The sequence below is a fragment of the Lynx rufus genome, unplaced genomic scaffold (genome assembly GCF_022079265.1).
Source record: "Lynx rufus isolate CCGP_SWC_20201006 ecotype Redwood Valley unplaced genomic scaffold, mLynRuf1.p SCAF_7, whole genome shotgun sequence".
Classification (NCBI taxonomy): Eukaryota; Metazoa; Chordata; class Mammalia; order Carnivora; family Felidae; genus Lynx; species Lynx rufus.
The window spans coordinates 111578153-111592861 of NW_025814889.1; the positions used below are offsets into that span (position 1 = coordinate 111578153).

General features: G+C 39.6%; 1 protein-coding gene across 2 annotated transcripts in view; it reads right to left on the reverse strand.

Annotated features, from left to right (window-relative positions):
- Nucleotides 1-2742: 2742 nt before the first annotated feature.
- Nucleotides 2743-14709, reverse strand: part of POC1B (POC1 centriolar protein B) — a 97321-nt gene continuing 85354 nt past the window's right edge. For both annotated transcript variants that reach the window (XM_047065222.1, XM_047065221.1), the window contains 2 exons: nucleotides 8233-8451; nucleotides 2743-4343 (listed from right to left, as the gene is read on the reverse strand). In XM_047065222.1, coding sequence (XP_046921178.1) covers nucleotides 4239-4343; nucleotides 8233-8451 — 324 coding nt within the window. In that variant the 3' untranslated portion in view covers nucleotides 2743-4238. The remainder of the gene's footprint in view (nucleotides 4344-8232; nucleotides 8452-14709) is intronic.

A 14709-nucleotide genomic window follows, 5' to 3' on the forward strand; every position in this document is an offset into this window, starting at 1 on the left:
CCGCCTCTTGGCAAGCCACCGCCCTATTTTCCTAGTAAGCCCAAGCTGCCATTGTGTTACCTGAGTCACATTTGAGGCTTATGCAGGGCAAACTGGCAATTACACTGTGTTCCTAGATTCAGCGTACATTCATAAATCCCCTGGTGCATGGAGTCTAAAACCTCGTGACTTCATATGGCAAAAACATAGTGGAATATGAAGCATACAACGTCTTAAAGACACAATTCCACTTAAACATCTGTTCGAGACCCATCTATGCTTACCATCAAGTTTGCTCATGAGTTGAACATGATTATTCACCAGCAACCTCCAAGTAGGGGAATCATTTCGGCACCCAAATATTTCCACCCAGGGATAGAGGGTTCATCTTTCAATCCTCTTAGATGCACAGGATTTATCTTGGGAACAACAGACTCCAAGTTTGCTCCTCACGGGAATGAAATGTTAAGTGACGATCTGGACTGCTTTGTCTTTCAAGAAAAGGCAGAAAGCAAATAATACTTGTTCTCCAAATGTCAGAGGCCAAGGATAATATGAGTTCCGGGTAAGTCTTGGTCTTACTGGCACTTACTGGTTCACATTCCAGGCCCTTCTCCCACTTCCCATTTTTGCCCTGCCTTTATTGAGGGTAATTATGGCATTTGTATTCTCAGGCTGAATTCCTCTGAAGTTGCTCAGAGGCTAGCTTTTGGCCTGAACCTTGAGGTTTTCTGTGTGCGGAAGGCTAATTTCTTTTACGCATTTATTCTTTTTGTTGTACTTTTAATACATTAATTTTGGATTAAATATCACACTTCCATTCATTACCACGCCATACCTGTATCCTTCCCACAGTTACAGCTGAAATAGTATTTGAAAATGCAGTCCAGGGAAACAAAATGATTAATAAATAGCAATAATACCCACCGTGTATTGAGCACTTCACTCTGTGATAGCTACTGTGCTAATCATCTCACAAACATAATTCAGTTGTTATTGTCACCTTTTATAGGTAAGGAAACGCAGCTTTGTGAGTACCTTTCCTAAAGGTCACACAGCTAGGACCTAGCATGTCACTGTTAAGCTATGCAACAAAGAGCAAGTCAGAGCAATGCCCCCTCTGCCCCAAACATCAAGCATCTAAATTGCTACCTATGCTATTTCCTCCAATCCCCTCGATCTAGTTTTTACTGCTTTTGGCTGGAAGTGGATTGAACAACAAACATTTTAAAACCACTCGAATCAATGAAAGTTCTCATTTACTCAACAAGTATCTGCCGAGTTCCTGTGCATGAGGCGATGTGCTCGGTGGGGCATCTGAAGATAGCGCTTGATTTTTGAGAACGTAGAGCCACCGTGGAAGAGGCAGAATAGCACCTGTATTGCTGTCTACGTTGGACCGGAGACACGCAGGGAATGAGTGGAAGTGAATGATTTCACACTGGGTGCTCAGGGAGGGCACCTCTGAAAAGGCAGGCTGTGAGCGGCGCTGGAATGTTATGAGGGGACAGTGTTCCAGGCAGAGAGAATGTCAAGTACAAATGCGCTCAGGTGGGAGCTGTTTTACTTCTTCAAAGGCAGGCAAAGAGGCCGCTACGGCCAGAGGGCAGTGAGTAAGGGAGATCCAAGACAGAAGGGAGAGCAGGTCCACGAAGAGGGGATAGGGGTCACATCACTACTGTCAAGGCTTGAGCTTTGGCTCCAAGTAGGATGGGAAGCCCTGAAAGGTTTTGAGCAGAAGAGCCACACATTTAAACTCGCTTTTCAGTGACCGCTCTGGCCTACTATGCGAGGAGGGCAGCAGGCAGGCCGGCCAGGAGGCACGTGTAGTTGTCCAGGTAAGGGGCAACGGTGGCTTGGGCCCTGGCAGGTGATGGAGACGAAATCTGCTGAAGGAATGGAATGTGAGGTGTGAGAGAAAGGAGGCAAGCCTAACTCTAAGGTCTTTGGGCTGAGCACCTGCCAGGAGAGATGGGTAGACTAGGGGAGGAGCTGGCTGGTGGCTGGGGGAGCAGAGTTTGGTTTCGGACATATTCAGAAAGGCCTACTAGTCTTCCAAGTGGAGGTGTTGATGAGGCAGTTGAATACACAGGTTAGGACAGATGAGAGGCTGGAAATCGGATGAAGACCAATTAGAAGCTGGAAAAAGAGGGAAGAGATCATAAGTGACTCTCTTGAACAAGTTCCAAGGCACTAAAAATGTTTTTTTAAACATTTTTTTATTTTTAAGAGACAGAGACAGAGGACAAGTCAGGGAGAGGCAGAAAGAGAAGGAGACACAGAATCTAAAGCGGGCTCCAGGCTCTGAGCTGTCAGCACCGAGCCCGACACGGGGCTCGAACTCACAAACTGTGAGATCATGACCCAAGCTGAAGTCAGACACCCAACCGACTGAGCCACCCAGATGCCCCAGTTTCGAGGCATGTTAATTTATATCATCACTGTTTTTAGATCCCTTACAAAGGTCTGTGATGGCTGTAAAAATACGTGGGTGTTGTAAGAAGTGGCTATAGCTTCACCACCGGTTTCTACAGCGTGGGCCTTAGGCCAGCCAGCATCTACACCACCTGTGAGCTTCTTCAAGATGCAGACGGTTGGGTCCCAACCAACCTGGTGAGGCGTACACTCAGGGGACAGGGCCCAGGACACTTGGACAGATGCTCCAGGAGATTGTTATACACGGTTAAAGGTGCCTGAGCTGGATAAGAAGTTTAGTATTTCAAGGTTTAATCATTTAGAAAGAAAGGAACAACTTTTTTTTTTTTTAAGGTAAAGTGTCTTTATTGTTTGAGGCTTAAGAAATTGTAAACAAAAAACATTATGACATTTCATTTCTTGGTCTTTTGTACAAGGTTATAAAAATACAATACCACTTAGTCTTTATAAACTCTTGAAAATGTCTACAAGTTCACACTTAGTACAATACAAAAAGGCACTTAAAACACAGAATGAGATGATTTTTTTAAAAACCACCTTATAGATATGATTGAAATTATTTGGGAAAAATTTATAAATACAGACTCGTACATAAATAGGATTTGACTTTTGCTTCTTTTTCAAAACATTTTCCCCATGTTACCTACAGACAGCATAAATGTGACTGCCCTCTCCCACCTTCTTTGTTCTTGATTTAGGTTAACAGAAAAACAAGCTAATATTAATCTGTTTTTCTTCAATTTAATCCCTTGTTTTAGATAAAACAAAATTCTTAATTTGTAACCAAATCACCCTAAGCATTTTTTAGAAGGCCAGGCTCAATTTCATTTTGTTTTAAATCACATTCATTTAAAAAAAAATAGGAAGACAATGATGTGACTATTATACGGACTTATTACTCAGCTGCCAAAATCACCCTCAGCAACATTTCTGAAGCACGTGAATGTACATGTGTGTGTATTTGTAAATATCACCGTTGCATCTTTCAAGCTCCAGAGCTTACTGAAACCACTCTTAATGCCGGCTTTGTAAACCAGGGCTTAGGTCTGGACACAACCCAAATCATTCAGTGCACTCATCTACGAGAGGAAAGACGCGTGAGCTTCTCGCATTTTTAGCTCTTCATTTTCTTTCAGGTTGAGCAAAGGATAAGCCATGTACAACATAAGTTAAGTAACAACCCACCGCCCTGTGCCACGTATGTGCTGTTGCTAATTAAAATAAGCGTGTTCTTGCTGTGGAAATTCTACACTTTGGGAATTTTGTAAGATCAGCATTTCAGGGCATTGTTAAGAAAGAATAAATGTTTTTGAGCTAAAAGAAATATGAGTCAGAGCACTAACTCATTCTCTGCATACAGGATGCTGTTTTAGAGGTAACTGTATTACTTCACCCCAACGGTGTTGTTCACTAAAGAAACACATCCATTGCTTTAAGGAATTGCCTGAACGTGATTAACTGCAATGATTTAACAATGAAACTCAAAGATTTGATTACTTTCCTGGCAGGATTTGGACTATAAATGAAAACTGGCATTTAAAATAATATGGGGGAAAATATAGAGCCACTTGAATACTTACCACTTTATTACTGCAATTATAATCAGTAATGATTTGAATTAGTCCTTGACATTGATTTGTGTGTTTAAATTGGTCGTTAATTGTGCCTTTTCTGCCTTTGGTTCTGTTGCTCACCCTTTTAAGAGATGCCATGATCATTATAATCAGCACATGGTTGTGTTGCATGAAGGGAGCGTCTCGTACTACCTTCCCGAGCCTATGTACATGTGTTCGTTTATCATGCCTCTGCTCATACTTTTCTATTTAACTTTTCTGCTGGATAGCATTGAAAAGCCTGTGCTGATTTTCAAGGCAGTCTTTCAGCTTATCCTCTGTCAAAGTCAGTCGCTGCTCCAAGATTGAAACAGTCTGTAAAAGGAGGACAAAATAATCAATGCCTGGTGACCTGATGGTGAGGACGGTGATGGTAATCTCTGCATAGGGGATCCTTTTAGGAACTGGAATGTCCACCCTTTTGCCAGGAAGGGGCTCAAAATTAGCCCCAGGGCTTGTTCAGCTTCTGGGCTCTACCATGGGGCAAAAAGCACTAGCAAGCAATTTGAGGAAAAGATAAAATCTGACGCCTTTGGTGAGAAAAAAGATGAGGACTCTGTAGACCATTCTTGTCTGGCCTCCTAAGGCACGGATGCCAGGGAAGAGGCCACACGAACTGTTCTAAGTGGGCTTTCATGCTACACGGCAGTGTGGGGAGTGGGGGCGGAACGCCACCCGCCCAGCCCACGGGCTCCTTAAATGTCATCACTGCCATTCTGGCACGATCAATCCATGATGGACCATAGCTATACCACCCCAGGGAGCTGGAAACCTAGTTTACTTTGAAAATATTGTAATGACTGGCATCAGTTCTCACAGCCTGAAAATGGTAACAGCACCTCACAGGGTTGTTAGGAAGACTGGATGAAATAATGCATGTAAAATGCTTATGCTGGTGCCTGGCACCCAGGACTTGGTGAATCTTAGCTATTCTAACTCCTTTGGCTAATAAATGAGCTTCTGACTAAACACACACACACACACACACACACACACACACACACACACACACGGCTACTTTTAAATGTGGCAAATCCAATTTTTTGTGATATTGACTACTTCATCTTTAATCTTTTCTATTTCTTTTAAACTTTGTATTCTAAAATAAAATGGATTCAGGAAGTTGCACAAAACACGTGTCCCTTAGTGAATTCTCATGAGAAAAGTACCCTCATGACCAGCACCCAGGTCAAGAACTGGAACGCTGCCAGCCGCCCCAGAGTTACTCCCAGGTGCCTCGCAAAGTCCCCACTTCTGTCCTCCCCCAATAGTAGCCACTTTCCTGACCAAATTACTTTCTTGTGTCTCTTTATGGTTTTATCTTTCAGGTGTACATCCCTAGACACTATAATTTTGTCTCACCCATTTGCAAAGTTTGACATGTCATTTAAAGTTCCTTTTAATCTACAGCTTCTCATCCCCTCTCCTTTTTTTTTCTTTATAATTTGTTTGTTGACAGACTCAGGCCATTTCAAGTAGAGTTTGCCTGTAGTACTGCCACCAGTCTGAAGGTGAAAAAGAGCACGCTGAGGGTACAGTCTGGTCCGTTTGGTTCTCTGTATGCTCTACAAATTGGCAGCTGGATTCAAAGGCTTGAGGAGACCCATATTAGGTCTGTAAGACTACAGATCTACTGAGATCTATAGATAAGACTACAGGTAGTGGTCTATTTTGTTAGAAGCCATGTTAATAAGGTTTGATCATTTCTTTTCTCGTGATGTTGGGAACTGCTCAATGCATAAATCTATTCATTCTTGAGGATGGTAAATGATGATATTCTAATCTCATCCTTTAAAAAAGTATTAATTGGGATAATTCATTAATAAGAGACACTTTCCTCATCTACTACGTGGCTATCCAGTACTAGAGTTCATATAAGAAAGGCAAAATAGGGGCGACTGGGTGGCTCAGTCGGTTAAGCATCCAACTTCGGCTCAGGTCATGATCTCGCGGTCTGTGAGTTCGAGCCCCGCATCAGTCTTTGTGCTGACAGCTTAGAGGCTGGAGCCTGTTTCAGATTCTGTGTCTCCCTCTCTCTCTGACCCTCCCCCGTTCATGCTCTGTCTCTCCCTGCCTCAAAAATAAATAAACGTTAAAAAAAAATTTTTTTTAAATAAAAAAAAAAGGCAAAATAAATGCTTGGTTATTTTAGTAAGTTTCAAGATAATGAATTGATTCCCTATCACCCTCTGAAGGTAAACAATTTTTAAAATACCATTATTTACCAGCTTTTACTTTTATATTTCATACTATATATTATGACTAATTAAAAAATGATGCTGATAATATTTTTTACCATTTCTTGAGTACGTATATGGACCAAGCATTTTGCCATATATTTTATACACATTATTCCAATCCCACTGAAGGGATTTATATGTATATTATCAATACCCTGAACACCGGTTAACTCCATTCATCTACCATATAAAATGTAATTTTATTTTAATTTATTTCTAATTACAGTTCAGTACAGATAGGTCATAAACACTGAGTTAGGTGTTCAGTCATCTGTAATTAAAGTGCATCAGAACATGTTTATTTTACTTGCTACGTGCCCACAGATTCAGTGTTTCTATTTTGCAAGTGTGCTGGGCTTGCTTTTAACCTCTTTAATTGTAAAAAGAAAGCCAGCCTTTCAAAATTAAAAGGAACAGTCAATAAAGCTTAAAGTGATTCATTTAGCCTTGAATTGGGAGAGATGGATCATGACGCTAAAAGAATAGAGAGTGGACAGACTCATTTGGAAGAGTCTCTAACATCGAATGCAACAGTATAGGTGAAGAAGTTGGGGCAATATGGGAAATAAGCCAACCCAAACTAAATCTGAAAGGGAAACTGCCTTTAAAGGAAAGAAATGTCTGATAAACGCAGAGAAAGTCACCTCCAGCACAATATTGCAAAATGAAAATTGGTGATTTTAATATGAGTTTCATTGAACAAATCATATGATGACTCCAAGTTCTCACCTGGCTCTTTCCCACATTCTGACAGGGCCCCAAATCCACATATACGCCCCTTGCCTCTAAAGGCCCTGAGATGTTATCCCTGGTTTTTAGTATTCATTTAATTAGTGGTTCTAAACCCTGGCCGTAAAACATAATCATATTGGGCAACGAGACAAATGTCAGGGCCTTACCCCAGACCAATGGCAATGGATTCTGTGGAGATGAGAATTGGCCATCTGTATGCTTTAGAACTGTCCAGGTGATTATAACGTACAGCATTGATGAGAACAGAATGAGATGATTTCTATGCAAGAGCTATTCCAACATGAAATATGTATTATGGAAAAGTAATCGACATCTCTCCAGTTCACATTATAGCCTCTCTTTCTGTATAACTTATAACAAGGTCTGCTCATTCTATGTATTGCAGGAACAATAAGACTTCTTCAAAGGAAACAATCAGCAGAGCTGGAGGAGAAACCTTTGATGTATCCATTTCAACACACAACTTCTCTTAAATGACATCTATTATCTCCTGACTGAGAGTTGGAAGACCTTTGGTACATAAAGATCCATAGTATACCTTCTTTGTAAATGTAAAATGGCATCAACAGACAAGTTAAAATTCTAAAACAAGAATGCAAAAACTATAAAAACTATCACCTCCAGAAGAACACAACATCAATGTAAAAAGCTTTGAAATGAGGAAAGTTACATCTTGGACAGTGAGAATATCTGCTCCTTGCCTCTAAGGGGGAAGAACTCTAAGGGAAGAACTATAAACTGTCAAAATTTCATTCTAACCAAAAACTCTTCACCATTTTTTCAATAGCCCTAAATATTTCTTTGATAATGTCCTAATCTGAACATACTACATCAAAAATCTTAGAGTAAAATGTTACTGAGCAGAATCAAATACATTTACTGCATGGAGTACAAGTGCCATTCTTTATAGTCTCCACCGTGCCCTCTGGCCCCCAGAAGCCAGATAAAGTGCCATGGCAGGTGTGTGTGTGTGCGCGCACGAGAGCATGTGTGTGTATGCGCGCGCGCACATGCACGGGCACACACACGCGTGCCTTCTGTAAGATCTTACTAGAGCAGCCCAGCAGAGCATGCCTTGCTATATCAATGGCCACCCTGAGCTTGCCTTTCTGAGAAAAAAGAACTTCCCCCTGCTCTGAAAGTTCTGCAAACTACCGCAACCAGGATTATTTTAACTCACCCTGAAGTACACGTAAAGCACGCTAACCCACCTGTGTCAAAACACTGAGTTGTTCCATGATGTGCTCTAAAGCATCAGTCACGGCGAGTGGTATGCTTCTCTGGCTCTCAGAAGGGAAGTCACTCGTGTCTTCTGTTTTCTTTTTTGAGGTTGTTGGTGAACATTCCGATGACAATAAAGAAGGGTTCAAGAAATAACTGTTGATCTCTTCACCTTTGTCTGCTAAGGTTCTAACAGTGGTATCTGTTGTCTTTAACATCATAGAAAAGATAGGAAGAGTTGTATTTTCCAAGCCTTAAAAGGAGTTTTCAATATTCCTCTTCTAAATACCCAGCTTTCATTTAATTATTTACCCTCAATTACAGTATTATAGAAATTACTATTGCAGGGAGAAAATAAAGCTAACAATGAATAGAGAAAATCTACTATTTCCCTTGGTATTTTAATGAAATACACTTTGTATGTATCTGTCTGAAAGATGAGGCATTCTACCACTAAAAAGACTGTTAGATGCAGTCCAATTCTTAATCAAAAACAAATACCATATCAAGATGACTATTATTTTTACAAAATTCGAAAATAACAAGTATTGGTGAGGATGTGGAGAAATCAGAACGCTCATGCAATTGCTGGTGGGAATATAAAATGGTGCAGCTGCCGTAGGAAACAGTTTGGCTGTTCCACAAAAAGTTAAACATAGAATTACCATATGATCTAACAATTCCACTCCTAAGGATAAATCCAAAAGAACTGAGAGCAGAGACTTAGATACTTTTACACCATTGTTCATAGCAGCTTTATTCACAATAGCCGAAAGGTGGAAACAACAGGAGTATCCATTAGCAGGTAAACATATAAACAAAATGTGGTATACACATACAATAGAACATTATTTAGCCACAAAAATGACTGGAATTCTGATACATGCTACAACAGGATGAACCCTGAAAATACTATGCTAAGTGAAATAAGCCAAACACAAAGGAAAATAGTGTATGAGTCTACTAATACGAGGTATGTAAAATAGGCAAATTCATAGAGAAATAGTAAAGGTTACTATGGGCAGGAGGGACGGGGAGGGTGGAGTTATTGTTTGATGGGTCCAGAGTTTCTATTTGGAATGGTGAAAAAGTTCTCAAAATAGATAGTGGTGATGATTACACAACACTGTGAATACTTATTGCCAGTAAACTGTGCACTTAAAAAATGGTTAAAAGGGTAAATTTTATGTTGTGTATATTTTACCACAGCAAAACAAAAAACATAAAAACCCTCCAAACAATTGGTGATGAACAACCTGAAAATAAAATTAAAAAAAAAAAAAGCTCCATTTACAATAGCACCAAAAAGAATAAAATACTTAGGATAAATTTAATAAAAGAAGTGTAAGACTGATACATTGAAAACTGCAAACATCACTGAAAGAAATTAAGGATATAAATAAATGGAAAGGCATCCACACCTGTGACACGTTCATAGACCAACCAGAACACTTAATACTGTTCAGATGGCAATACTCCCCAAATTGATATGTACAGATTCAATAGAATTCTTATCAAAATCTTAGCTGCCTGGTTTGCAGAAATTGACAAGCTGATCTAAAATTCATAAGGGGGGCGCCTGGGTGGCGCAGTCGGTTAAGCGTCCGACTTCAGCCAGGTCACGATCTCGCGGTCCGTGAGTTCGAGCCCCGCGTCAGGCTCTGGGCTGATGGCTCAGAGCCTGGAGCCTGTTTCCGATTCTGTGTCTCCCTCTCTCTCTGCCCCTCCCCCATTCATGCTCTGTCTCTCTCTGTCCCAAAAATAAATAAATGTTGAAAAAAAAATAAAATAAAATTCATAAGGAATGCAAGGAAGCCAGAATAGCCAAAATAATATTGAAGAATAAAGTTAGAGGACTCACACTTCCCAATTTAAAAATTTACTACAAAACTACAGTAGTCATAAAGACAAACATATAGATCAACGGAATAGATCTATATGGCAGTGGGCATAAAGACAAACATATAGATCAACGGAATAGAACTGAGAGTCCAGAAATAGTCCTTCCACCTATGGTCAATTGTTTTTTTTTTTAACAAGGTTGCCAAGACAATTTAATGGTGAAAGAATAGTGTTTTTCACAAATGATGCTGGAAAAAGTAGATGTCTAAGTTCAAAAGAATGGATTTGGACCCTTACCTCACACCATATACAAAATTACCTCAATATGGATCATAGACTTAAATATAAGAACTAAAACTATAAAACTCTGAGAAGAAAACATACAAATACATTTTCCTGACCTTGGATAGACAGAGGCTATTTAGACACAACACCAAAAGTACAAATAACTGACTAAATAAATTGGACTTTGTCAAAATGAAACACTTTTGTACTTCAAAAGATATGATCAAGAAACTGAAAAAAAAACTCCACAGAATGGAAGAAAATATTTGCAAATCATATATTTGATAAGAGACTTGTTGATGAACATATAAAGAACATATGAACTCTTACAAATCACATATAAAAAGAAAAATACCTCAAAATATGGTCAAAGTATCTGAATAGATGTTTCTCCAAAGATACACAAATGGCAAGTTCATAAAAAGATGCTCAACATCATTAGCCATCAGGGAAATAAATGCAAATCAAAGCCACAATGAGATACCACTTCACACCCACTAGGATGACTAAAACAAAAAAGACAGAATCTATGAAATGTTGGTGAAGATGTAGAGAAATTGGAACCCTCAATATATTCACTAGTGCAACTGTATAAAGTTACAACCACTTTGGAAAATAGTTTGGGTAGCTCCTTGAAATGTTAAAGAATTACCAAAAGACCTAGCAATTCCATTCCTTGGTATATACCGAAGATAAACGAAACTTGCTCATGAATGTCATGGAGGCATTATTCATAATAGCCCAGAAAATGGAAACAATTCATATGCATCCAAATGCTGTGATAATGAATGGATAAACAAAATGTGGTATAACCATACAATGAATGTTATTTACCCAAAAAGGAAAGGAGTACTAATATATGCTACAATGTGAATGAGCCTTGAAAACATTAAGCTAAGTTAAAGAAGATATACAAGGGCCATGCATTGTATGATTTCATGTACGTGAAATGGTCAGAATAGATAAATGTATGAAGACAGACTGAGATTAGTGGTTGCCAGGAGCTAGAAGAAGAGAAGAAGGGGGAGATACTGGTAGTGGGTATGAGGGTGATGAAAATGATCTAAAATTCTCAGTCACCTGGCTGGCTCGGTCTGTAAAGCATGGGACTCTTGATCTCAAGGTTTAAGCCCTATGTTGGGTATGGAGCCAAAGAGAGAGAGAGAGAGAGAGAAAGGGAGGGAGGGAGGGAGGAAGGGAGGAAGGAAGGAAGGAAGGAAGGAAGGAAGGAAGGAAGGAAGGAAATAAAATGTTCTAAGATTATTTCTGGAGTGATAAAATAGTTCTAAAATTAGATACTGGTGATGGTTACACAACTTTGTGAATATACTAAAAACCATTGAATCATACACTTTAATAGGGTGAATTTTATAGTATGTGAAATATATCTTGTTAAAGCTATTGTGAAAAACAAACAAAAATCCAAATACATATCACAGAAAAAATTTTAAAGTTTTTAATCAATTTTACATTTCTGGTTATCACATGAGAGTTCCTGAGAGAGGTCACCTCAAACATGTTACCTTAATGATGATGATGATGATGATGGTGACAACAGGGCTTGTTTTATACTTGGTACTGTTTCAAGTACTTTACACACATGAACTGATTTAATTCTCACAATAATCCCATCAAGTAGGTTCTACTAATATTCCCATTTTACAAATGAGGAAACAGAGATACAGAGAGATTGAGTAACTTGCCCGAGGCCATACATACACGTAGGAAAGATGTATGAGACGTAACCAGTCATAAATCTCCATGATCCTTCCAACCATTTTTTTAGGAATATGAAAACTTTCAAGTTTCCTCTGTCACAATCTTACAAATTCACCATTTGTTGAAAATAATAAAAAACTCAGAATCCACCATTCACAATTCAAGTGTATTTTAAAAGTATGTATAAAATGCATCTTTGTACTCCTACCTAGCTAAGTGTATCTGGCTCAGGGTCTCTCTGTTTGTTCACTCAACGAATAGTCCCGGGGCCCTGCTCTGTGCTAGGCACCATTCTAGGCAGTGAGAACCTAGCAGTGGGTAGCATGACCCAAGACTTGGCTCTCCTGAAGCTTGAGCCCTTCAGTCATTTGGTAATACATCTTTTCTACTTTTCACCCTCTGAAATTTATAAACTTATATTTTTGTTTTATTGTCTAGCAGGTTATATTTATCTTCAAAAACCATCCTGGTCGCTGAGCAGTTTTGCTCTGTACCCCTATTTTCCCCCTTTGTGATGTGCCTGACAATGTTAAAGTGTGAACCTAAAATACCTGAGTGGTATTATTTTAGGATATGAAGCACTCATTAAAATCCACACCCCAAAACAATCCCATTACTAACCCTTTGAATTATTCATTCCACGTGGGGAAGTAAAGCTAAAATTGTCATTAAAATGTCCAGAAGCAAAATTCCTAGCAATCACAGACCATGGAAGAACAAGTTAACACAAAGGATTTTTAATGTTACTGATTAGCCAGAAGCAACTATGACCCACTCATTCATGCTCTGAGCTAAGGGAAGTGGGAAAGAAACATACAGAATTTCTTTACCTGGGTCCCCAGCTAGTGGCTGGTGGCAATGATGGAAATGAAAGCCCCGTAAAGATGAGTATGAAATATAAAAAGGATTTGCTGAGAAGCCCTGCCTCACAATCACGGCCTGCATTCCAGATCCTGGGCAGTCATCTCACCGATCGGGAACAATGTGTGGATGGCCATGTACAACGCAATGATCCTCATCCCAAAATAATTCCTCCTCAAAGAACAGACTTTTTTTTTTTTTTTAACATTGCTTCTGCTCTGCCTGCAATGCCTTCTCTGCCCTTCCAGCAGAACTGAATTCTTTTTGATCTCTAAATGTCGGCTTAATTGTCACTTCAGAAGGTCTTCCCTGACCACCTTCCTGAAACTGGACCTTCCATTCTCCAACATGGCATCCTGATGTTTTCCTCCATAACTGATCAGAGTTGGTGTCTACATATTTGTTCCCAGTTTACTGTCTGTCTCCCTCACTAGACTGTGCTATGCCCACTCCTTTACCACTGCATCCCCTCAACTGGGCAGGAACTTGAATCCTTTTGAATATGTTACGCGTTTGTATGCAGATTTTATTACTGTTCTCAAAGATGGAAACCAAACACTCCATATGACCAAGGCAGTCTTTTTCACATGGGTCACATCACACCTACATAAGTACATGCAAATATCACTAGTGATGCTATGGCAACAGTTCCAGCCATTCATGGGGAAAGGCCTCAACCTAATTAAGAAACCAGTCATTGAATTCTGGGGCTTTGCAGTCAGAGTGGTTAGTGAAGAACGGGTAACAGGAAGTGGACAAAGGAAAGATTTTAAGACCCTAGACCGTCTAGGGAGTAAAAGATCTCAATGCAGTCTTAACAATGCTTTTCTTATTGGGACCAGCATCAAATAGATTACTATGATATGACATGTGGAGATGAATAAAACACAGAAAAGGGTATGGGCAGAGAGAGGGGAAGAACTTGATCTTCATTCTACATTAGCCACCTGACGTAGCTGTCTCTCAGAGGTACTGGAGCCTAGAAATTAGCAGATTCTTTCTCATGAACCAACCCCAACTTTGCATCTTATTTGTACAGGGAGAGAGAGATGCACAGCTTGGGGAAGTTTTAACACACTCATTCATAAAATAAAAAAATTAAAAAAATGAGAAAGGCAAAAATATGTTTAAGATTCTGGGCCACCCAAAGTCCAGCAAGTGAGGCTTTGGTCCCTACTGCTCTCAGTGCATCAGGCCCTCCCCTACCTCAAAGCTGCAAGCATTCATTTCCTGGGTAAATGCTTCCCAAGCACCAACATCATACTAAGCATTTACCAACGTTAAATTTTATGTCGCCGACCAAAATGAATGAAATCTTGCCATTTGCAACAACACGGATGGAGTCAGAATATATCATGCTAAGCAAAGTAAGTCAGAGAAAGATAAGTAGCATATGATTTCACCCATATGTGGAATTTAAGACACAAAACAGATGAACATAGGGTAAAGGAAGGAAAAATAAGATAAAAAGAGAGAGGGAGACAAACCATAAGAAACTCTTAAATATCCACAAACTGAGGGTTTCTGGAGGGGTGTTGGGTGGGGGATGGGCTAAATGGGTGATGGGCATGAAGGACGGCACTTGTTGGGATGAGCACTGGGTGTTGTAACTAAGTGATGAATCACTAAGTTCTGTTCCTGAAAACAATATTACACTATATGTTAACTAATGTGGACCTACATTTTTTTTTAAATTGAAAAAAAAAATAAATGTAAGCATGGTGCAAGAGAAGTGTGTAAGAATTCTGCTCTCGAGAATT